Source organism: Urocampus carinirostris, chromosome 1, assembly GCF_059441175.1.
Source record: "Urocampus carinirostris isolate Australia breed hairy pipefish chromosome 1, RoL_Ucar_1.0, whole genome shotgun sequence".
Lineage (NCBI taxonomy): Eukaryota > Metazoa > Chordata > Actinopteri > Syngnathiformes > Syngnathidae > Urocampus > Urocampus carinirostris.
This window is the reverse complement of record NC_142349.1, coordinates 18,272,161-18,294,411: the sequence shown is the minus strand read 5'-3', so window position 1 is coordinate 18,294,411 and position 22,251 is coordinate 18,272,161. Positions and strand designations below refer to the sequence as shown.

Sequence of the window (22,251 nt, the reverse complement as noted above, 5' to 3'; positions counted from 1 at the left end):
GTTGATTTTATAGTAGATTCGGGAGCCCAATCATCTGTGGTTAGAAACCTTCCACCAGGAGTATTATTGGCCAAGTCATCAGTGTTAGTAATTGGAGTAGGAGGAAGACCCGCCAAGAGATATTTCACTAAACCAACGACTGTTGTTGATGAAGATGGAACTGAACACAGAGAAATTCGTTTCGTCTATGTTCCTGAATGTCCAGAAAATCTGTTGGGAAGAGACTTGATAAAAACGCTAGGTTTGACACTAACGGTTAAAGGGGATCACATGGTGGTAAAAAAAGAAGATCTACCACTAAATGCCCCTATAAAATGGACAGAGGAAGCCGAAGCTTATTATCCCAACCTCACCTAACCATCAAAAGGTGTAACACCCTCAACCCAGCAACCCTCTTACCTACAGAAGAAGATGGACAACCGCATAACTGTACAGAAAAGACTGAAGAGGTTTACAAACCTCGCCCAGATCTCAAAGACTCACCACTCGACGAAGGAGACACCATTTTTGTGGATGGATCATCAGGCAAAGACCAGTTTGGACAGAACAACCCAGGCTATGCAGTGGTCAGCCAGACAAAGACTTTAAAATCTGAACCACTGCCCAGCAACTACTCAGCTCAAGCTGCAGAGATAATTGCCCTGACAGAAGCCTGTAAACTGTTCAAAGACAAACCTGTCACTATCTATACAGATAGCCAGTATGCCTTTTCAACCATCCACACCTTTGCTACCATATGGGCAAGACGAGGAATGAAGACCTCATCCGGCAAACCAGTCCAACATGCAAAACTGCTAACAGAACTGTTGAGAGCAGTACTACTGCCCTCTAAATTAGCAGTGTGCAAATGCAAAGCACATACAACAAACAAAGACCCTGTTTCACTTGGAAATGCAAAAGCTGATGCTGCTGCGAAAAAAGCTGCACTTCGACAATCAGATACTTTCACCCAAACGAATCAAGAAAATTCGTCTCATATTCCAACACAAATTTTAATAGACATGCAAGACAATGCACCTGACAAAGAAAAGCAACAATGGATGGACATGGGAGTCACAAAAACTCTTGAAGGACTTTTTCAAAAAGACAACAAACCCGTCATTCCCCGCAGTCTGTATCACGCGGTCGCTATTTTGAGTCATGGTAAAACCACGTCTCAACACCGGGGATGTGTTCCGTGGTACGACAAGCATTTATAGTACCGTTAGGATTACAAACCTATTCTAAAAATTTTTGTAGATCTTGTTTGGTTTGTTGCCGACACAACGTCCAAGGTAACATTAGGCCAAAACGAGGGAAGACCCCAGCTGGGACTTACCCTTTTGAAATCGTACATATGGATTACATTGAACTGTCTAAAAGTGGTCCATATAAATACTGTCTTGTGCTTGTTGATTCGTTTTCAAAGTGGGTAGAAATTGTACCGTCAAAATATAACAATGCACTTTCAGTTGCCAAAGCCATTTGTAAACACATCATCCCAGAGCATGGCATTCCAAGAGTGCTCTGGAGTGATAATGGCAGCCATTTTGTCAATGACATTATTGACAACATGGCTACCCATCTGGGTATAACACTCAGATACCACTGTTCCTATCATCCACAGAGTGCAGGGCTTGTTGAAAGAACTAATGGGACAGTTAAACTAAGACTCAAAAAGACAATGGAAGAAACAGCAAACCATGGCCTGAATGTCTAAGTCTAGTTAAAACATATATGAGAATTACACCAATAAACACAGGCATCACACCATTTGAGGCTGTGCATGGCAGACCTTTCCACCTTCCAATGTGGGAAGGTCAGCCATTCTCAGAAGAAAAAAAACCAAGCAGATCCAATGACAGAGTGGTTATGTAAACTATTTAGAGAGAAACAAGTTGTGTCTGCAAATGATCTGCCGCCTGGTTCTATTCCTTTGTTTCAGGAGACAGTGACTCCTGGTGACCTGGTGCTCGTAAAAGTGGTGAAAAGAAAGAGCTGGTCCAGTCCACGTTGGGACGGGCCATATACAGTCCTGCTCACCACGCCGACAGCTATAAAGATAGCTGAAAGAGACACCTGGATTCACCAGAGTCACTGCAAAAAAATCACCGAACTCAAATAAACATGCTTGTCACCATCCTAGGGTGGGGACTCATCCTCACCCTGCTCCTCTTGCCAGCCCAATCGATGCAAGCCAACATCCGCACGAAAATTTGGGGTCCAGAAAGCCAACAAACGACATGTCCTGTCATAAAGCCAATAGAAGGGGAATACACCTGGTCAAGGTGGTGTATGTGCACTGATAGGAGAACACTTCTGCACCTACATCCCGGATGAAAACACATTGACCCAGGAGAAGGACGTTTAGCCGGGATGGCTCGATTGGCTGTACTCTGGCAGCTGGTCCCAGATTCTGGTGAAGATCCTGGTACCATTTGTCGGAATCCTAGTGATCTTTATTCTCCTGTGTGGCGTATGTTCTTGCTGCATCGTGCCCATGACAAAGAAGATGGTGTCAAGAATGTTTATTGCTCATATGTACCATTACAAATTGATTTCTGTCCCACAATACTCTGATGATGATGATACTGACCCAGACAGCGTTGTCTAATGGACTTATCCCTACCAACTAAAAGGGAAAACCCCCTCACTGTATACACCACTGACACACGAAGATCCGAGTGGGTAAGGTCGGTCGGGCCCCTGCTTACACCGTCGTCGGCAGGCGACCTACGATGTCACGCAGGATCGGGTTAGGCCCTGTGGGGACCAACGCGCAGGCAGGATTTCGTTTTTTTTGTTTTTTGTGTGTTTTGGTTTTTGTTTGTTTTAGCTATGATTCTTATAGTTAACCATCACTTATTACTACTATGTTTTCTATGTTTTATAAGAAACACTCTCGACCTCATAAAAACGAGGTGGGAGGAGGGGAATTTTTTCCTTTACGAAGGTTTTTCGCCCCTCCACAAAGCTACCTACCTGTTGGATTTCTTAATGATGTGTAAACTTGAAACCTCTGGTATTGTTTTCACGGATGTTCTTCGAAATTTACAACAGGGGGGAAATGTAAGGTATATTAAATCTAGTTATTTGTAATTTTCTCTATTATCTCTATTATTCACGTCACAAATGGCTCTGATGGAATGTACTTGAGTTCATACTATTTTTATTACTTATTCTCTATTTTTCTACTCTTTTATATGATTCTGTTTAAAATATATGCACACTTTCAGTCTTTATTTTGAAGGATACAGGAAAGTCATCTTGGTATGTTTTTACAACTGCTTGACTTCTTCCAAATAAAAACATTCAGGTCACTGGGCCACGGTGAGAGAAAGGGAGTCATTCAATGGAGTGGGTCCGTTTTTCTCCCCGCGGTTACTGGAGGCCTCCTGTTGATATCAAACCTGCATCTTCCTTGACTCTCATATCAGCCAAAGATTAATATCCCAAATTAATCTGACACTGACTCTTGAAGCCCTTCTTCCAAAAGTAAGTTAAACCTCACTTTATATATCTTTATAGAGCATATTATACTATGAAAGGTTTATACAAACCTTAAACATACATTCCATAAGAAATATAGCACTGGAGCAACATACGACTGATCGTCCATGTCAGGTTGACTTAAGAAACTTTTAAGTTACAATCAAACTCGTTTAATAAAGAAAAGCAAGCACATACTGTAGAAACAAGGCAAAATTGTGTTCTTGAATTAAAATGAAATACTTCCGCGGACTGAAGTGTGCGCCTCTTTTTTATACGGTCTTGTATATTCTGATTGGAGGACACAATAAGGTTTCTGATTGGTTCAGACAGGAATCAAGTGAAGTCATGTTTATTTGTATAGCCCTTAATCACAAAGTCTCAAAGGGCTGCACAGATCAAATACTATTGCAAACTACAGACTATTATGACACCATCCCCTGATATTATCAACATAAAATATAGGTTATTCATATGCTATAGAATAGAGGTGTGTTTTAAGCTTAGATTTAAACATTTCCACTGAGGTTGCAGAGCGAATCTCAGGGGGAAGAGCATTCCACAACACCGGGGCCCGGATGGAGAATGCTCTCGAACCTGTGGAATCACATATTTAAATGCAGTGTATAACGTTGGTCGCTTGATAGCGTGGGAGTATAATAAATGAGCAATAGGAATTTGGGAGTCAAACTCTCCCAGAACAAAACGTACCCAGTGGCCTTCAAGTTGTGGATGGTTAGCAAAGGAGTTCCATGCATCTGTTTGTTAAAAGATAGGAGTCTACAAGTGAGGATCTGAATTGTAGCTTTTAATTAGGGACAAATTATTTTGGCTTGGGAACCTTATTGTCCTGACCTTGAAGGTGCTCGCTCCTGAGAACAGCTTGAAGACTTAACTGGTTTTGAGTGCAATACAGATATATATAAACATATATAGATGTATAAATGTATGAAGTATAAATTAAGTGTAAAATATAGAATATAGTATAAAAGGCACACTTAGACCATAATTTCCCTTACAGTCCGGAACCTACAGTATCTCGTTCGTAAGTAGGGCAGCGTCTGTAAGTGTAACTAGCTTAATTGTTTTTTTTGCTTTGTTTTAAGTAATGGTCCCAGCACTGATCCTAAGTGACAGCAAAATAATTTGGAATTATGAAGAAATATTTTTTTTCCAGAATTGCAAGTGTTCGACAGTGCAGTCAAAATGCAAACATAGGAGCACCAGGTTATCACAGACCTCAGGCAAGTAAAACATTCTTAAAAAATTGATTCTTCTGTTTAAAAGATAACAACTGAAATCCCCAATGCCGAAAAGTAACTAAAAAGAAAAAAATGGGAAAGAAACATGACATGATGCATTAGGACAGCGATCAACGTTGTTTTCTGGGTTGGGTCACGTGACCCTAACAAGTTTACAAGATGTCAAGACTAATCGCATTTATTTGTATAGCCCTTCATCACAAAATGTCCCAAAGAAGTTAAAATTACACCATTGCCTGATCTTAAACCAACATGTGGGCGAAGAAAAACTCAAAAACCTCAGCATGAGGAAAAAAGAACCTTGAGAAGGGGCCTCGCAGGTGGTAATCCCTCTTCCAGGATGACCAGGGTGAAATAGATTTTGCATTGGGTAACGATAGACAAAACATAATGAACATCAATAAAAACAAACATGTAATATGTAAGAATGTGATCAATAACAGCGAGTCAAGTTGCCCAAACATAGTAACCTTGCACATTTCAAATTAATGGAATTTTTTTGTTTTGATTATTATTACATGATTGCATTATTAATCTAAGAATACTTGGTTTAGACTTTCTGGGACAAATTTCACACATTTTTCTTAAAAATAGACTGTTTTCTTACATTTAATACTGTGATCAGAAACTGCATTTAATTCCAGGATCACAAGTTAAGATGTTCAAATCAGTGTGTGTTTACCTTCCATTTTGCACACAATTACTTCAAAATATCGCGACGAGGGGAATATCATTCCACTTGCCGCTTACTTCTTCTGCCAAACGATTTCAATATGGAGGATTTCCTTTTAGGTTTGCCTTTCTTTACACCTAAAGACATTAAAAGAAAACAGACAAATACACACACGCAAAAAAAGAAGAATAAAAATCGTCCGCTGAAAAAAAGGGATTGTATTAGCAGTAATTAATTTTTACCTACCCAAATTTCTCATCATTGCATTGAGCTGCTCGTCCTCGGCTAATTCCCTGGAAATGAGTTTGAAGAAAATGTGGTTTAACATACATAATTGCAAATAAGCCAAATTTAGAAATATACAATACAATACTGAAACCATGGGGTCGGCTTATATGTACACAGAAGAAAATAGACACAAGGGGGTGTAAAAATGGTATAGCCGCCCAAGTCACCCAATTGCCCATTGCTGTGCGGTGTCCTTCGGCTCACCCGGACTCTACATAAAAAGTCAATCCACGCCATCCCCTTTATGTTTGAGAGGAACCCCATTTCATTTTAATGTGATCTTTTTAGCCGAAAATAATGGATCCAAAGAAAGTGAGTGATAAGGAAAAGTGGAAAAGAATGACAATAACGATCGAGGCAAAGAAGGAAATGAATGCAAAATGTATGAGTGTCTGCAAAGCGCTGTTTAAAAGTACAGTAAAACTAATGGGGGACAGAACCCACCGGAAAATGTAAACATCACAAAATAGAAGCCATAATTTATTTAGTACTCAAGAACAAATCCAATTACAGGCTCGAGTATTTGTTTGACAGATAAAAGTACCATACTTTATGAACATGTTTTTACAATTAACCTCTGTACTGTCAAATTATAATTCTAAAAATAATTTTGCTGTTTTATGGCACAATTTTCCAAATAAGTACTCGATCCACTTTACTTACATGATACTTTGTTGTCATCTTTTGGTCATTATAGAAAACTGCATTTACGTTCCGGTTCTGTTTCACAGAAATCAGACACTTTTGAAAATGCACCAGGCCACTAGGCAGCGCCAGAGACCCGAATGTGGCTCCTAAGCAGTTTTAGCGGGTGGAGAAGTCTAAATTTGCTGGTTATAGAAAGCATATTTCTCTCTTTAGACAATCAAATTGCAGAACACCATGCATGATGAGAACCCACAAATCAGTTAACCAGGAATAACCGTAACAGAAGTAGCAAGGCGTCTCATTTTATTAATCATTAATACCTACACTTTTAAATATTTATTGTTGTTTGAGTACACGTTTATTAATACTTTGGGTACGCATTTCTTATCACATATGGCCCTAATCCACCTGATGCTGCTTTCAATGTACTGCAAAAATCTAAAGATCTTAAATTACCTGTGAATGCAAAAAAACGAAATAATAGAAATGTCTTTTCTTCATCGTACAACACTGACTAACAGTGAGAACCCCACCTGCGGCGGTCATTTTCTAAGACTTCCACGATAGCGTTCCTTCCATCCACGATCTCCATCAGATTGTGCATCAGCCTTTTCTCGTGCGTCTGGTCCTCGGAAGACTTAATACGATCTATCACGCCCGGCGGAAAAGTCAGCCCAGAAAGCCAAAACATTGGGAAGACAATGCCGAAGCCTACCTGGCTTCTCAAGCAAGCTTCGGAGTTCCTGCTCCACGCGTGGCTGCTGCTGCTCAAGCTCCCGAGTCCTTGCTCTGAAAAGTCACAGATAATCAGTTGCAAAATGCGAAAATAGCATCGTGCATCGCGCCTGGACCAAAAGAATATGGATTTTTTTTAAAGCCGATCACTGATTAATGGAAACATGCACTCACGTGTAAACAATTTCAGATTTTTTCCTGATAAACATTTGCTTCTTTCGGATGAGATTGAACCAGTCAACCATCAGTGGGTCCATCAAAAAGTCACCCTTGCCCTCTGAAAAACACAAAATGTACATTTTGCCTTGCTTTCTCCAGCAGGATTGGAATGTTTTTCATGTGTCAAAAGTGTAAAAAGCCCGATATATTTTTGATATATATTTAGATTTTCTTCACATCTTTCATATTTTTGGTAGGTATTGTTGATCTTGAGCAAAGTGATCAGATCACCAACCCGCAAAATGATCTGGAAACATCCCTGAAGGCTGTCTACGCTGCTCAGGTCTTAAAGGGGACAGTGCGTATTATTTAATGCCTGCTATTGGCAAAAAATACACAGATCATTGACTAAAAACGGGGCGGCAGTAGCTCAGGAGGTAGAGCGATCGTTTTAGGATTAAGGGATCCCAGTTCGAATCCCGGCTTGTCCGTGTTACATGCCCAAGTGTCCTTGGGTAAGACACTGAACCCCCAATACCTCCAATAAGCAGGTTAGCGCCTTACATGGCTGCACAGATCACGGCCGCTATTGGGAAATGTGAAGCACAATGTAAAGCGCTTTGGGAAGTCATTGACTTGAAAAGCGCTATATAAAAAATGCAGAGAGAGAGAAAAACATGCATTGTTGAAATACTTGTAGGTTAGCATTTAGGTAGAATAAATCTGGAGAAAACCCAAAGGAAGCGCCCTCACCCCCACGACCCTACTGAGGATAAGCGGAGGAGATGGTGGATGGTAAAAGCTAGAAACATCCTTTTTTGTCTAACGGAAGACTAGGATTTAAGCTTCATTTTGATATTTCTATAGAGCTACATCAATTTTCTGTGGTCCATTTGAAATGTGACAAAATGGGAAAAATTGTCTCTTTCCTTTTGAGAGAAGCGTCTGGCATTGAATGGGTTAAGAATGCAGGCTTTTACTTCCCCGATGTCACTTGTTCAGGAGTGGCTTATCCATTACAGACTTGATTGAAGGTACAAAAGTCATACTTAAAATGCTCAACTGTAATTTTCTTGACCATGAAATATGGAAACATTTTTAGGGGGAGTGTCGATCCACAAACAGCATTGATTGATTACCTTTTTCAGAGCGCCGAAGTTTGCGCTCCAGCTCCACACCTTCCCTTTCCAGTAGAGACAGGTTAGCCTCGATTTCTTCCAACTCAGTCTTAATTATTTCCGCCGGGTCATGATAAGAGGCACGCTGACATAGAATAAAACATTTTCAAGGGGCCCTTTTAAATGTTTTAGGATTTCATTAAAATGTCTGACTTGATAAATTAAATCAGGGGTCAGGAACCTTTTTGACTCAAAGAACCATAAAAGAAAAATAGTTTGTTTTATCATATAGAGACACACCATTTATTTTAAGACAAAATTCAACAAAAATCCCCAAAACAAAATTGTTGAGGCTCATTTTGACGGTTTAAAAAAAAGGGGGTAGGCAGAGTTCTTCATTAAAAATTTCACAAAAGACTGCAAGAGAGAAAGATACAGATGTATTTAGGGGAGTGTGCTGTGTGTGAAATGTGTGCAGAGATCCGCTCACCCTTACTGCTCACCCAATTTAATTGCTTTGGGTGCGTGGCTGGCATTTTTGTGTGTTACAGTTTGTTCTGTGGGCTTTGATCATAAATTGTCTAGGCGGTGTATATAGATTTTATAAGCTTCCACATAAAGGATTCATTCGATACTACAGCCAAAAAGGGGTCTGTTGGTATAACATTGTGAGTGCAAATGTGGTTGGTACTCTGCCCAATATACTATTGACCGAACTCCAGTTTTATTGTGTTGATATACTCAATTTGGAATGGTACCGAGAATGTGAGCATAACCTGTTGTTCTCCTAAAGCCAGATGTACTCATTAAAAGAGCCATATCTGTCTCGCGAGCCATACGTTCCTGACCCCTGAGTCAAATGAAAAATGTTGTTTTTTTCCTCACCATTAATTAATCTCATAAGATACTTATTTGAAGGAACTTACAGAGGGTGAATTTGTTTCAGCGTTGGAGGGTGACACATACTTTGCCTTTTTAGCACCTTTAGAGTTAGACGAAATGGGATTAGGCGGTGGCTTCTGTAGCATGTGACGCTACCTGATGTCTTTTCTGCAACAAGTCAGTTTTCCTCACCAAAGACAAACGCTTGCACTCAGGTGGCGGCATACCTGACGAGACGTCTCCTTTGGGGGTAGGTGAGCTAATGGACTCCGCATCTGGCCATCTTGTGGGGGATTTGACGGGCGAGTGCTTCCTGGGAGGCTCGGCTGGAATGAGAACAGCCGGCTTTACGTCTTATTGGTCTGTGGTTCTTTCAATTTTGGCGGGATTTTCATCAGAAACAAATAACGGTCTAGAAATGCGCCACAGCAAAATTCAAATCATTTGAATTTCTTTCCGTCTGTGATGTCATGCACTTAGTGTGTAACAAAGGGAGTGCCAAGGATCATACACTTTTTTAATGATCAAATTCAAGCACTTTTAGGGACTTTCAAAGCCAATTTTTCCGGTACCCTATAAAGGAAAAATAGTACATTATTATATTGTTAACAATAATTATTATTATCATATATTAATATTATCATTATCAATTGCCGTTATCATTATTCATTAAAAGGGCAGCTTTCCGGCATCCGTCTTTTCCCCTTTCCTCTTCGGCGCAACGCTAGAGAGGGATGACGCTGCGCAAGATAACGCCATACAAAGTAATGCCAGCTGTCGTTGAGCACGAGGGAAGAAGAAATGCAACTCTGTCTCAATGTATCTGTTCGATTATTCTTTATACAGTATCTACATTGTTCTAAGTGGTGCTCTCATTACTGTTGGGAGGGAGGCCTTGAGTCTTATCAAACAACTTGCAGGATTCAGTGTTGACAAAGACAAGGACTGATGTGAAGCTGGGATTTTGAAAAATTTCTATTCATTTATCATTTATTCATTCTAGAATTTTTCATGTCTCATTTGTGTTTCATTTTTGTCAAAGACCGCCCTGTTCCGCCTGCTTGGTAGATAAATGATTGTCAACCATTTTGAGAGCACATTTGCGAAACCTGCATGGTTCTGTACTCACAAGCCCTGAATGTTCAGTTTGTTTTGTTTTTGTGTGTTTTATTGCAATGAAAACCCTCAACAGAATTGTTAAATGAACACGCAGAGGAAGGAAAATTCTGTCCTTCTTCGGGAAAATATTCAACAGCTCAATATGAGTTTCTCTTTTTTTGGGAAGGGTGGTGCGGCTTACTTGCCCAAGACCCACCACAAGAAGTAGTGCCCCTATGAGACTGGTGGTTAAGGGATCCGAGAACTGTGATATGTACGATAACAACAGTTACGATCTTCAATGAGGGATAGTTTTCTTGTTTTAAACTCCCAGGTACCTCGAACCTGCAGCCCGAAAGTCAGTTGTGGCCCAGGGGACAATAGTTTAAAGGCCCTTACCTTTACATGAAAGTTTGAAGTTAGTTGGTCTTTGAAAAGTCTGCTCCTCGGCTGCTCCTCCCGAAAACATAGAAAACATAAGATTGGGTGAGAGAGAGAGAGAGAGAGAGAGAGAGAGAGAGAGAGAGAGAGAGAGAGAATAACATAGATAACATGGATAACATTTGAGATCAATGTATGGCTGCCGTGTAATATGAATGGCTAGATCTTTAACGGTTTGGCCCAAAGCAGTACATACACATGACTGACTATATTTTTCAACAAAATTTTGATTAAAGAACTTCTATTTTTTTTCTTCTTGCAATCAAATCGCAAAAAAAATGTTTTTGAAGTGAACCGCCCACAGGAGGGTTCGGGGCAGGGGTGCGCAAGGATTGTTACAGCTGTTGAACTGTAGCTTAAAGGACATTGGAAGCATCTTAAATGTTACTTACGTCGGGTTTCTGCTCTTGAGAAAAGTGTATTAAATATGTTTCATCAACTTTTTTTGGGTGGTTTACTGAGTCTTTTCAACCTTACTTCTGATAAGTAACACGGTAATAACAGGGTAACAACATAGAAATAACGTGATACATTGTTAGTTTAGAAATGCAGATCAAACTGGATGCCCAGTGCACTAATTAGTAACAAAATGTAGCTTTTGGTCCGAGAAAGGTTGGAGACCCCTGTTGTATATACTTTGTCTACACTAATTGGAAAACGTTAAGAATGGTTGTGTCATGTTTATCCTACTACGGAAACCATATCATTTTCCATTATCAAACACTTTTAAATAAGTGCCAGGGAGCACCAAAGAGCCACTGATACCTTAGTGCAGGGGTCGGGAACCTTTTTGACCCAAAGAGCCATAAAAGCAAAAAAAAAATGTTTCAAAAAGAAATTGAGAAAGCAACACCATATATTTTCAGACAAAATTAAAAAAACTGCCAAACACGCTCTCTAGACAAAAGCTTATTGTTCAGCACATTTTATTTCACTGTGTGTCATTTGATGATTAAATCAAATCTATGAAATGATAATAATGCCAAATCCTGTGTCCCAAATCAATGTAAATATGCCATTTAAAATTTGTCTTCCACCTTCAGTTAAGAGTGTTGATGCAAATATTTGCCGTTAAATTTGTCCTTAATATCGGTTTCAAAACAATGTGCATGCAGTTCTTTTGTTAAAATGACACAAATTACTGCAAACGATAAGCATATCGTCACACTCACTTTCGGTGTAGACTGCACTGAGCGAGAGGGAGAGAAGGAAGTGCCTTGCGCTGTATGTAGGGATCCGCCCACCTCTATTGCTTACCCAATCAAAGTTGTTTGCCTGTGTTTTTATTTATCAGTTTAAATGGTTTCTTATCAAACTTCTGCATTGAGTTGCTTCGGCTTTATATGTACCAAAATCGCAATGAAATCACTTGACTTTGGAACGCCACAGAGAGATGTGCAATATTTACATTTTATTTCAGAGCCATACGTACTCATGAAAAGAGCCATATATGGCTCCCGGGCCATAGGTTCCCTACCCCTGCCTTAGTGGATGTATTTTTGAGTTTTATCCATAAACATGCTCATTTCTTCAGTGGGAGTGATTCAAAATGCACTGCTGGTTGTTCTTTTTTTTGCCGATCAGCTCCTAAAATCGATTTTTCCGCCCTAAAGTCATCTCACCTGGCTGCTCATTGCCGGCCGGTGAAACAGTGACGGGAAAAAATGCTACAGGAGTTGAGGGAAATGTCTTGGCGGAACTTGTGTTGGAGAAGCTGCTAGAAAAAGCCAAAGATGAGATATTATATAGATGTTTTCCTTTGGAAGAGTGTACGCCCCAGGCCGCGTAATGCAAAGAAATACGCCAATCACGAGATGAGCGTGTTTTTTTCTCATCATTTCAAAGTGCTCAGAAGCAACAGCAGGGATAAAAGTCATTAGCGAAGGAGAGCAAAGAGAAGATGTGCAGTTAAAAAGAAGATAAGCTGGCGGGAAAGCACTTGCATGGTTTAGAGATGCGAATAAGATTAGACGAGATCGGGAGTGACGGGACTAATAAGCCGGTTAGTGATACTGAAAGGCTTCACCTTGGCGGCTCTGCAATGTTTTCGGCCAGCTTTAACTGTGCAGGGGCTGTTGGGAACAAAAAAAAAAATTGCTTCTATTTGTACACAAGAGAATATATTTGTTAGAAACAAAATTATGGCAAGATTTTACAACACGTTAAAGCACACAGGTTTTCATATTTAAATACACTTATTGGGAAATTTGTAAATATACAATGATATATTGTAAATCCACTTCTATTAACTCAAGAAAGCAAAATAATTTTGAGATCAGGGGATGTTGTAATGGTGATCTGGGCAGCCCTTTGAGATACAAATACATATAACTTGACATGATGTGTTAATGCATCCAGTATTATGTAAACACATTTTCTTGTGAGAGTAAAAGAGTAAACCCAACAAAAAATATATATCTACATCTGAGCATTTGTATAATACATTACTTATCATTCATTATTCATGTTCTCATTCAATTATTATTTTTTTAAAAGCCCTTCAGCTTTATAGATGCCACCTCCAGGACTATGTGTTGATGTCATGATAAAGGAAATTACCGTCCTCTAGTGGCATCACGAAAGACCTACATCCTAAAAAAGCGTCACTCACCAGGTGTCTATTTAAGCGGAGGCCACAATGTGAAGTTGAATATTCCATTTAGTGGAACGTGGGAAAAAAATGTCTTTAGCATTGATAAGAGGCGGCCAGGAGGGTTAAAAAGCGCCCTGGGTCATATCTCAAATAAATAATTGCTAGTTTAGCTTGCCTGTCAACCTTGTGTTGTGTTTCATTGGCTCGGATTCTTCGCTGCCGGTGAGCGAGGCCATTGCTGGATTTTTGCAGAGTTCGATTTTTGGCGGAGTGGAGTTTTCAGACAGGGTAAGCTCTCGTCCAAAGCTGTATCCAGGATTATTAGTCTGAATTACATTGGAAAATTAAAAATGGCGCAAAAATAAATAAAAATGACTCACCGACTCACTGCAGAGCGAACAGTAAACAGGCGTTTGTTGTTATTGTTGCAGTTTTCCTCAGTAAGTTTCTTTTCTATGTGCGGCCACTTCGGCAACGCCGGCTGTGGCACCACTTGGAAAAAGTTTTGCCGGGCTGCTTGAGTCTTCTGCGCAGAGGTGGTCCAGCACTGAGACGAATGGACAGGATGGGGGGCCTTGGAAGGAGGAGGGGGCTGGAATATGAGGGCGCTTTCTGATAACGCGGATACGGGTCGAGCTTCACCCTGATTTTCTAAGGTCTTCTTGGGGTGCACTCGGCAAACAAAAGTGTCAGGGTTCTTCCCAGGTCTGTAGCCCCCTTCGTGGAGGGTGACCGAACACTCGCAGCATCTGCAATATCGTCATGATGAACTCAACACAGGTTCCTCAAATGCTCCTTAGAACTTTTTACAACTTGGATTGAAAAGTGTCTTACACTAGTGGTACGCAACCACTGGTACCGAGCGGCACAGAACAAATATAAGTTCCATTATTCTTTACCATTATTTTTACTGTGTTTCAGACTGAACTCGAACTGGCGCTTTGAGGTGGTACAATTTATTTAAATCAGCGTTTCGCATGGGCAGACCCATGTGCCTCTCAGGCTGTGCAGCTGTCACGATGGGAAACAAGGATCCCCATTATCTGCGCTGCTTATCCTCAGTAGGGTTGGGGGGGGGGGGGGGGTTTGCTGGAGCCCATCATAACTATCTTTGGGCAGTGGGCACGGGACACCCTGAACTGGTTGCCAGCCAGTCGCAGGGCACACAGAGACAGACAACTCACTCGCTCATTCACACCTAGGGACAATTTGGACCGGTCAATTAACCTGACATGCATGTTTTTAGAATGTGGGAGAAAACCGGAATGCCTGGAGGAAACCCACATGAGCACAGGGAGAACATGCAAACTCCACACAGGTAGGTTTGATACCATGGCTTCAGTACTGCGCCACACACGTGCTAACCACTGTGCCGCCTTGCTGCCGTATATATATATATATATATATATATATATATATATATATATATATATATATATATATATATATATATATATATATATATATATATAATATTTGTATGAACTAAAAACATTTATTAAAAAAGCTCTTTTTATATATTATCTTACAAATGCTTCATAAATGTAGCAGAAGAATGAACTAGTACTTTTTGTTTATTGTTTTGCGTATCTAAAACGTTAGAGATTGCTATTTTTTTCAGCTGAAAAATTTTAACTGGAGCAAAATGTGATTTTTAAAACAATTAAAATAAATCTTTGTTTAAAGTTGCCTCTAATCTATGTGGTGTTTCTTTGTTTTGTCTCTTTCATTTGTGTTTTTTTGCCATCTTAAATTTGATTTCAAAAAGCATTAAAAAGCCTTTAAAAGTCTTGAATTGAACTTGTCTTAAGCTGTAGGAACCCTGATTTCCGTAGTTGTATGTTTGTAGTATTTCTTTACAAATTTTGTATTATTTCTGAAGGAGTATTTTATTTTATTTTTTACTATTACTGAAGTCGTATTTTTGTAGTGTCTCTGTAGTATTTGTGTATTATTTCCATTGCAGTATTTTTTAGTCATGTTTATTTGTATATTCCTTAATCACCAAAATTCTCAAAATGGGGATATGGCTCCAGTATATGTATGTACATATCTAATAGTAGTCTGTACAGCCCTATGAAACTTCTTGTGATTAAGGGCTGTACAAATAAACATGACTTAAATTCAGAGTTTCCTTATTGCCGGTTTTTCTTGATTTTAAAGCAATCAAATTCGCTGTGAGATCAGCCTACGGGAGGACATCTCGACAGGGCAGGACGGTTGGTGGCATAGAAAAGGTTGCTGAATAATATCTTACACAAAGCAGCTCCTGTGAAAAAGTTTTCCGTCTACAAAGTGCCGTTGGACCAGATGAACATGACCCTGGCAGGCTGCGCACTTGTTGCTGAGTATCACGCTTTTGTTGGCAGTCGGATTCTGGAAAACGAGCGCCAAAATCACCATCAGATTTGACTTTAGGAGACGAATGGGCAGGGCTAAAGAAGTGACCCCTACCTTGTTCGCAGGTTTAGGAGACATCCGACCAGCGCCAAGAGATGAGATCTTGAGGGTGGTCTTGGTTGGTGAGGCTTTGGCGACCACGGCTGTATTTTTTTTCTCTGATGGGGCCACCTTAGATTCCTCAGCCAGACGTTTCACCTCTACAAAACCATTGACAAATGTTATAGAGTTGACTGTTTTGATTGATCTTGCTAACCTTTATTGAAATTATCATTTTTGGTGGTTGGACATTTTAATCAGAGTAAGCATCCATCCATCCATCCATTATCTGCACCTCTTATCCTCGTAGGGTCGCAGGGGTGCTGAGCCCATCCCAGCCATCCTCGGGCAGCGGGCAGGGGACACCCTGAACTGGTTACTAGCCAGTCGCAGGGTACACGGGGACAGACAATTCGCTCGCTCATTCACACCTAGGGACAATTTGGACCGGCCAATTCACCTGACTTTGTAATGTGGGAGGGAAACCAGAGTGCCCGGAGGAAACCCACGCAAGCACGGGAAAAACATGCAAACTCCACACTGGAGGTTCGATCTCATGACCTCAGAACGACTGCGCTTGCCCTGCAGTATTTTTGTCTTATTTCTTGCGGGGCAATGAGTAACAGAACTATGATTACTAAAATTGACCTAAAATTCTTACAAAGATGACCTAAAATTGCTTTAAAAATATTATTTTAATAGTAAAAAAATCTTAAACACTTAATTATTTGTTCATGTGTATAATTTTCAGTGTTTTTTAAATTAATTCAAGATTTTACAAAGGTGCCAAATAATTATTCTTAATAAAAGTAATGACATAATTTCATCCAAAAGATTTAGAAGATCTAAGTTAATATTTAAAATTTTAAACACACAAAAATCTGAATACAAAAAACTGCTACTCTCGAAAATAATTTGTAAAACAAAAAATAAAATAAAATAAATAATAAAATAAAGAAATCCTAAAATATAATCCTTTAAAATATATTATGCAATATATTGTTTTGAGAAAATAAAATGGAATTTGACTTAAAAGAAATAAGTATTAAAATCAACAAGTAGCCACAATTGTATGTGTAATTACAAAATAAGACATATTTAAAAATAATGTTGTTGGATTTTTGTATATTCTACAACTGACTAAAATCACTGAATATTCGAATTCCTATTTTTCCCCTCAGTATTTTGTTTTATTGTATTAAAAATAATTTTGTTTTGATTTTCGTCATGATTAATTTATATATTAATATCAAAATAATGATAACTATTCTTATAATTTTATTCTGTTTTTAATAATGGACACCTGCAAATGAGATTGCATAGGTTACCAATTTCTATTTTGACTATTATACCTGACAGTTCTTTGTTATTTTGACTGTTATGCACTGTTTATGTCATTGTCAATATTGACCAATAAAGCTGTTCTTTGCTATTCACATCCTTTAAGGCGAGCGTGCTATTTTTGAGACCTAACAAAACGAGAGAGCTCAGGTGAAGGCTTTTATAACAGATTTTTTCACTAAACTATAAATGTATCAAATAATCAAAAGAAGTAGAGTGACGATAACAATAACACAATGAATAAATTGCAATATGTTTGTGTGAATGGAGAACGTACAGCCGTTCTTTCAAATAATAACATGACAGCGATGACGATTAGAATGCTTCTCACTTGGTTTTGCTTTGAAGTAGTTGTAGTATTGCGAGACGTAGGTGAGAATGCTGAGTCTGTCTGGGACCTTCAAGGCCACCATGTCCTCAGCGTCCAACAAGGCGGGGATCCCCAACTTCTCCTCCGCCACCTGAAAAGCCTTGGAAAGGAAGATTTTGACAATGGCCAGTCAGCCCCATGTCACCAGTAATTGAGGGCGGATCAAAACAGATATCAATTCTATTGATCCAGAGCAAGTACTTGATACTATTGTCTTAAGATAGACACTGCCTTGCCATTTTAAACATTGCTAAACAAACATTATAACTTTCAAATTCGATACAATTGTAATTACGCTTTATTTGTACTGCTGATTTTTATTTTTATTTTTCAAAATATTATGCAAAGAATGGTGCTGTGTTTTCCACAAATTCAAAAAAGATAAATTTTTATATAACTACAAGCCACATGCGATATAAACAGAAGACAAATAATGTATTTCATAGAACATAAATATATGAGAATATTGTTTCACAGCTAAAATGTATCAATTCTGTCACGGTCGCCATGGCTACCAGTCTGCCGCGCCCCCGAACTCAGCTGCAGCAGATCAGCTGATTGCTGGTCTGCTATTTAAGGCTGGATTTTGGGTTTGGCGGGCGCTGGCTCATTACACAATCCCAGGTCTGTTATGCCTTGTCCTGTTTTAGGTTTAAACATTTTCCGTCTGTTATGCCTTGTCCTGTTGAGTTCTTGCCGGAGGAACTCTGTATTGTTCTGTTTTGGTCCCGGAGTATTGGGCGACTTTTATTTTGTTAAATAAAACTTATGATCGTCAACGCATATGAGTTCTCCCTTCTTGCCTCCTGCCTCCGTTCTGGTCCGGTCCCCCACGCCACCACGCCTCGTGACAAATTCATTCATAAATGGTTACCGTGTAGAAAAACATTTTGTTGTAGTTATGTATCACAGAGTTTATTTACCGTATTTATGGCTCTGTAAAGCCGAACTGGACTATAAGGCAAATCTCAGGCAAATTTGGGGTCTTTGGTGCGCCTTATATTCTGGAAAATACTGTATTTTTCTTGTCTTGTTGACATGGTTATACAGTCTTTGTATATTTTTTACAGTTGTTGTTTTAATAATTTTGATTTTCATACTGATAAAGATTTTTGATTTTATCATTCACATTGTTTGCACTTTGACTTAATTTCCAAAATATTGTGCTATGTAAGGTAGTTTGGTTGTCGTTTTGACTTCGCTATACAGTATTTGTATTTTTTGTCACATTGCTGCTTTTTTGGTTTGTCTCTCTTGAAATTTGTTCTGAAACTGTTGTAATGCAAATAATGATACATTTATATACTGTTAGAGTTTGCATTGTAGTAAATTAATAAAAAATGAAAACACTTCTGTCAAAACCCGAACAGACGGTGGACCTAGACGCGTAACCTTTTCACACAAGCTTTATTTTACGGAAATGGGGCAGTTATGCGCGTGAACACAAACCCCAGAAGTGAACAGAGAAGTCAGGCGCAGGAAAACAGGAAGCCAGAGGCAGACGAGATCGAATCCAAACAGGACAGATGTGATCGATACCAGATACAGGATACACGAGTAGATACCGGACAGGACGGAACAGACGGGATCGATACCTGATATTGGATACATGAGCAAGAAACCGGGCAGGACGGGACGGACGGGATCGATACCGGATACTGGAGCAAGATACCAGAGAGGACGGGACAGACGGGATCGATACCGGATACTGGATACACGAGCAAGATACCGGACAGGACGGAACAGACAGGATCGAAACCGTCTTGTGCAGAGGTTCGTTGACGGACTGACAAGGAGTGAATGGGAGCACTGAGTTTAAATAGGAGGGGGGACAATCAGGCAACGAGTAGCAGCTGGCGCCCAATGAGCGGGCCCAGGTGAGGACAAAGGGCAATTGTGACAATTTCAGCTGATTTTATCATAATAATAAACTAACTCAAGGCGAGAGGGGTTCAACTTTTCAATGATCATGAGATTTCCAAGCAAAAAGTAGTTATCAGATCAGTACTGATGGGTACGAACCTCTGTTTGCTCGGATCGGATGGATAGCTAAAAACCCAGTCCCACCCACCCCTACGTCACCAGTCCTACTAAACAATCAGCTTGAAATAGACAAACCGCTCACTTCCTGTGCATTCAGGGAGCAACGAGGACATGATTCTTAAATATGAACCAGACAAGAGACACTTTTGTCCAATTTGTTTCTTATCTAACAGCAGTGCAGGAAACGTGACCCGTCATGAAATATACAAGGGTGTCCGTTACCAAACTCATGTTTCCGTTTTGGTGGGGGTCGCGTAAACGGCCTCGGAGCCACTGCGACTTTGGAGCAGGAAGTGGACTTCCGTGAGTTTCATTCATTGACGAGAGAGGTGACCTCAGGAAAAGGTGTAAAAAAATGGGAAATCCACTCATAATACCATTTTGTATGCATACAATGTCACAATCTGCTTATCGGTATGTTCTCTCTCTCACATTCGCCCTCTTGTTCTTTTTGCCTTGGCCTTAGCTTTTTTGGTCACTCACTTTTTGGCTCTAAATTCCACCCCACACCTAGTGTCACTTGTCCTGATTACCCTCCTGTTACACCTTTCCATCAACACTATTTAAACACTCTGTTTCCTTGGCTCGGTGCTGGTTCGTTGCCTTCATGTCACATCTCAAGCACTCTTTTTCAGCGTTTTGTCATTCCAGTGTACCAAACCCTTTGCTTGCCCATTCCAGATCAGGAGTACTCCCTAACAAGTTGGACTGTCGCCCGCACTATTTGGACTCCCTGAAACATCCATTGCTCATCTGCATCAAACACGATTATCGCCTGCCCTACTTGACTTTTGTGTAACGAACCCTGCCTGGATAAATGACTTTTGTTTGTTTTACGAACCAGTGTGTCTGCACTGGGTTCCTGACATACACTTCACGGCATTTGGCATTCTTTTTGAGTTTTCACGAGTGTCAACAATGTTGAGAAAGACAAGAAGAAGAAAAAAAAGTTGCTTCCAGTTGCCCTTATCTACTTGGTGCACATTGATAGAGGCGTGACATCACACGTCAAGTTTTAAAGGGAGTCAAGTCCAGATGACGTCTCACCAGTTTGTTGTTGTCAAACACGTCTTCCATGCGCAGCGAGTCGTAATCTCTAGATAGAGAGAAAACACAAACGTGCAGATGAATATTTTTTACTATATCAACATTATTATTAACTCCAGTGTTTGGAGTAATGTGTTACAAACTAATGAAATTACTTTTCTTGGTAATGAGTACTATATTATTGATAAGCTTTTGTAACTCAAAGGTTTTCACAAAATGGTGTGTTACTCTGCTAGACCATGGGTAACAACTTTTATTGTAGTGCGGGGGTTTCTCCAATGCTGACATGTTACAGACGCTGTCCTACTTACGAAAGAGATATGTTCCGGATGATCGTAAGTTAGATTTGTCTGTAAGTTGCTTAAATGCTATATTTTGTATGGAATGTATGTTTAAAGTTTATATATGTATGTTTAAGGCTTATATAAGTAACCGGTATTGTTTTGGACTAAAAAAATAAACATTTCATAAGATAATATACTCTATAAAGATGAATAATGTAAAGTTGAATGTACTTAATAGTTAGGCGCTTTCCTCCTCCATGGTAAAAAAGAGGCCGAAAAAAAAGGGACCAAAAAATTTTCTCAACCGCATCAAGCTTTCTTATTACACTTTCATTTAAAAAGAAACGGCTCGCCTCTTCTTTACACTTTACACCAACCATATTAAATGAATGCACGAGATATTAAACAATAAAAATGTCAATGATCTTAGGGTGCTGGAGATACAGTATAGTAGGTTTGCACACGAACTAGGAAGAGGAAGCCGGAATTCTTCTTCGGGGTGGATTCTGGGTGAGCTCTCACAGGGCCACTCTCTGAAAGCGGCGGGAAGAAGCACTACAGTACTTTCCTGTACTTGGAAAAAGGTGCACATTACTAACCTACAGCAATGTCCGGATATTTTTTGACATCCCGAAATAAATGCTCGTATCTAACGTTCTACGTAAGTCGAATGGTCGTAAGTAGGGGAGCGTCCGTACCCTCATTCCACCAGCAACACAATGCAAGAACGGGTTGTTTATATTTACCTAGAAAATACAAATGAATATAGTTAGGGTGGCGGCGTGTCAAGCAGAGAACAAGAGCACGTAATTTTTCCCAACTGATATTTGTCCCATCGTATATACTCAAATCGAATACTTATTTACAACTATAAAACAAAAAACTTAAATCAATGGGTCAGTTCATACGCACATATTTGGTTGTGTGTAGCCAGTAGCAAATGGTAGGCAGCACATGGTGAGGGGGCGTGACTTATACAGAAACCATGAACCAATTCAATCAGGCAAACGAAAGTACAGAATTTACGATAAATGTGTTCTGAATTTTTGTCTTTTTTGTTAAATCATTTTTGCAATACAATATCACTGGGGGGGAGCCTTGGCCATTACCCAGAAATGTAATGGGAAATATTTAACGGTTTGAAGACAGGACAAAATGGATATAGAGTGTCTCGAGTGTTAGCATGCACAGGCCAAGAAATATGGAGGCTTTGTAGCTTCCTCAGGTTGGTGTACACATGTTGTTCTATTTCTTTTATTATGTGGCTATTCTTAAGCAATTGGACAGGGTCGGCTTCAGTGTGAGTATATACGGTAATTTTTAAATAGATGGTTACTTATGGAGTAAAGCGCTACTTTTGGG

General features: G+C 39.6%; 1 protein-coding gene across 7 annotated transcripts in view; it reads right to left on the bottom strand.

Moving 5' to 3' along the window:
• micall2a (mical-like 2a) overlaps nucleotides 1-22,251 on the bottom strand; it is a 28,897-nt gene that overhangs the window by 5,135 nt on the left and 1,511 nt on the right. For 2 of the 7 annotated variants that reach the window (XM_088329546.1, XM_088329538.1), the window contains exons 2-18: nucleotides 20,606-20,654; nucleotides 17,477-17,615; nucleotides 15,820-15,965; nucleotides 15,623-15,741; nucleotides 13,746-14,114; nucleotides 13,541-13,671; nucleotides 12,799-12,844; nucleotides 12,395-12,489; nucleotides 10,731-10,787; nucleotides 9,461-9,559; nucleotides 9,278-9,333; nucleotides 8,373-8,496; nucleotides 7,249-7,351; nucleotides 7,055-7,128; nucleotides 6,873-6,987; nucleotides 5,650-5,696; nucleotides 5,413-5,540 (exon numbers count right to left, since the gene is read on the bottom strand). In XM_088329546.1, the coding sequence (XP_088185672.1) occupies nucleotides 5,461-5,540; nucleotides 5,650-5,696; nucleotides 6,873-6,987; nucleotides 7,055-7,128; nucleotides 7,249-7,351; nucleotides 8,373-8,496; nucleotides 9,278-9,333; nucleotides 9,461-9,559; nucleotides 10,731-10,787; nucleotides 12,395-12,489; nucleotides 12,799-12,844; nucleotides 13,541-13,671; nucleotides 13,746-14,114; nucleotides 15,623-15,741; nucleotides 15,820-15,965; nucleotides 17,477-17,615; nucleotides 20,606-20,654 (1,849 nt within the window). In that variant the 3' untranslated portion in view covers nucleotides 5,413-5,460. Of the gene's footprint in view, nucleotides 1-3,804; nucleotides 5,541-5,649; nucleotides 5,697-6,872; nucleotides 6,988-7,054; nucleotides 7,129-7,248; nucleotides 7,352-8,372; nucleotides 8,497-9,277; nucleotides 9,334-9,460; nucleotides 9,560-10,730; nucleotides 10,788-12,394; nucleotides 12,490-12,798; nucleotides 12,845-13,540; nucleotides 13,672-13,745; nucleotides 14,115-15,622; nucleotides 15,742-15,819; nucleotides 15,966-17,476; nucleotides 17,616-20,605; nucleotides 20,655-21,587; nucleotides 21,636-22,251 lie in introns of those variants that run through there. The other 5 variants (XM_088329569.1, XM_088329529.1, XM_088329564.1 and 2 more) reach the window with 5 other exon arrangements.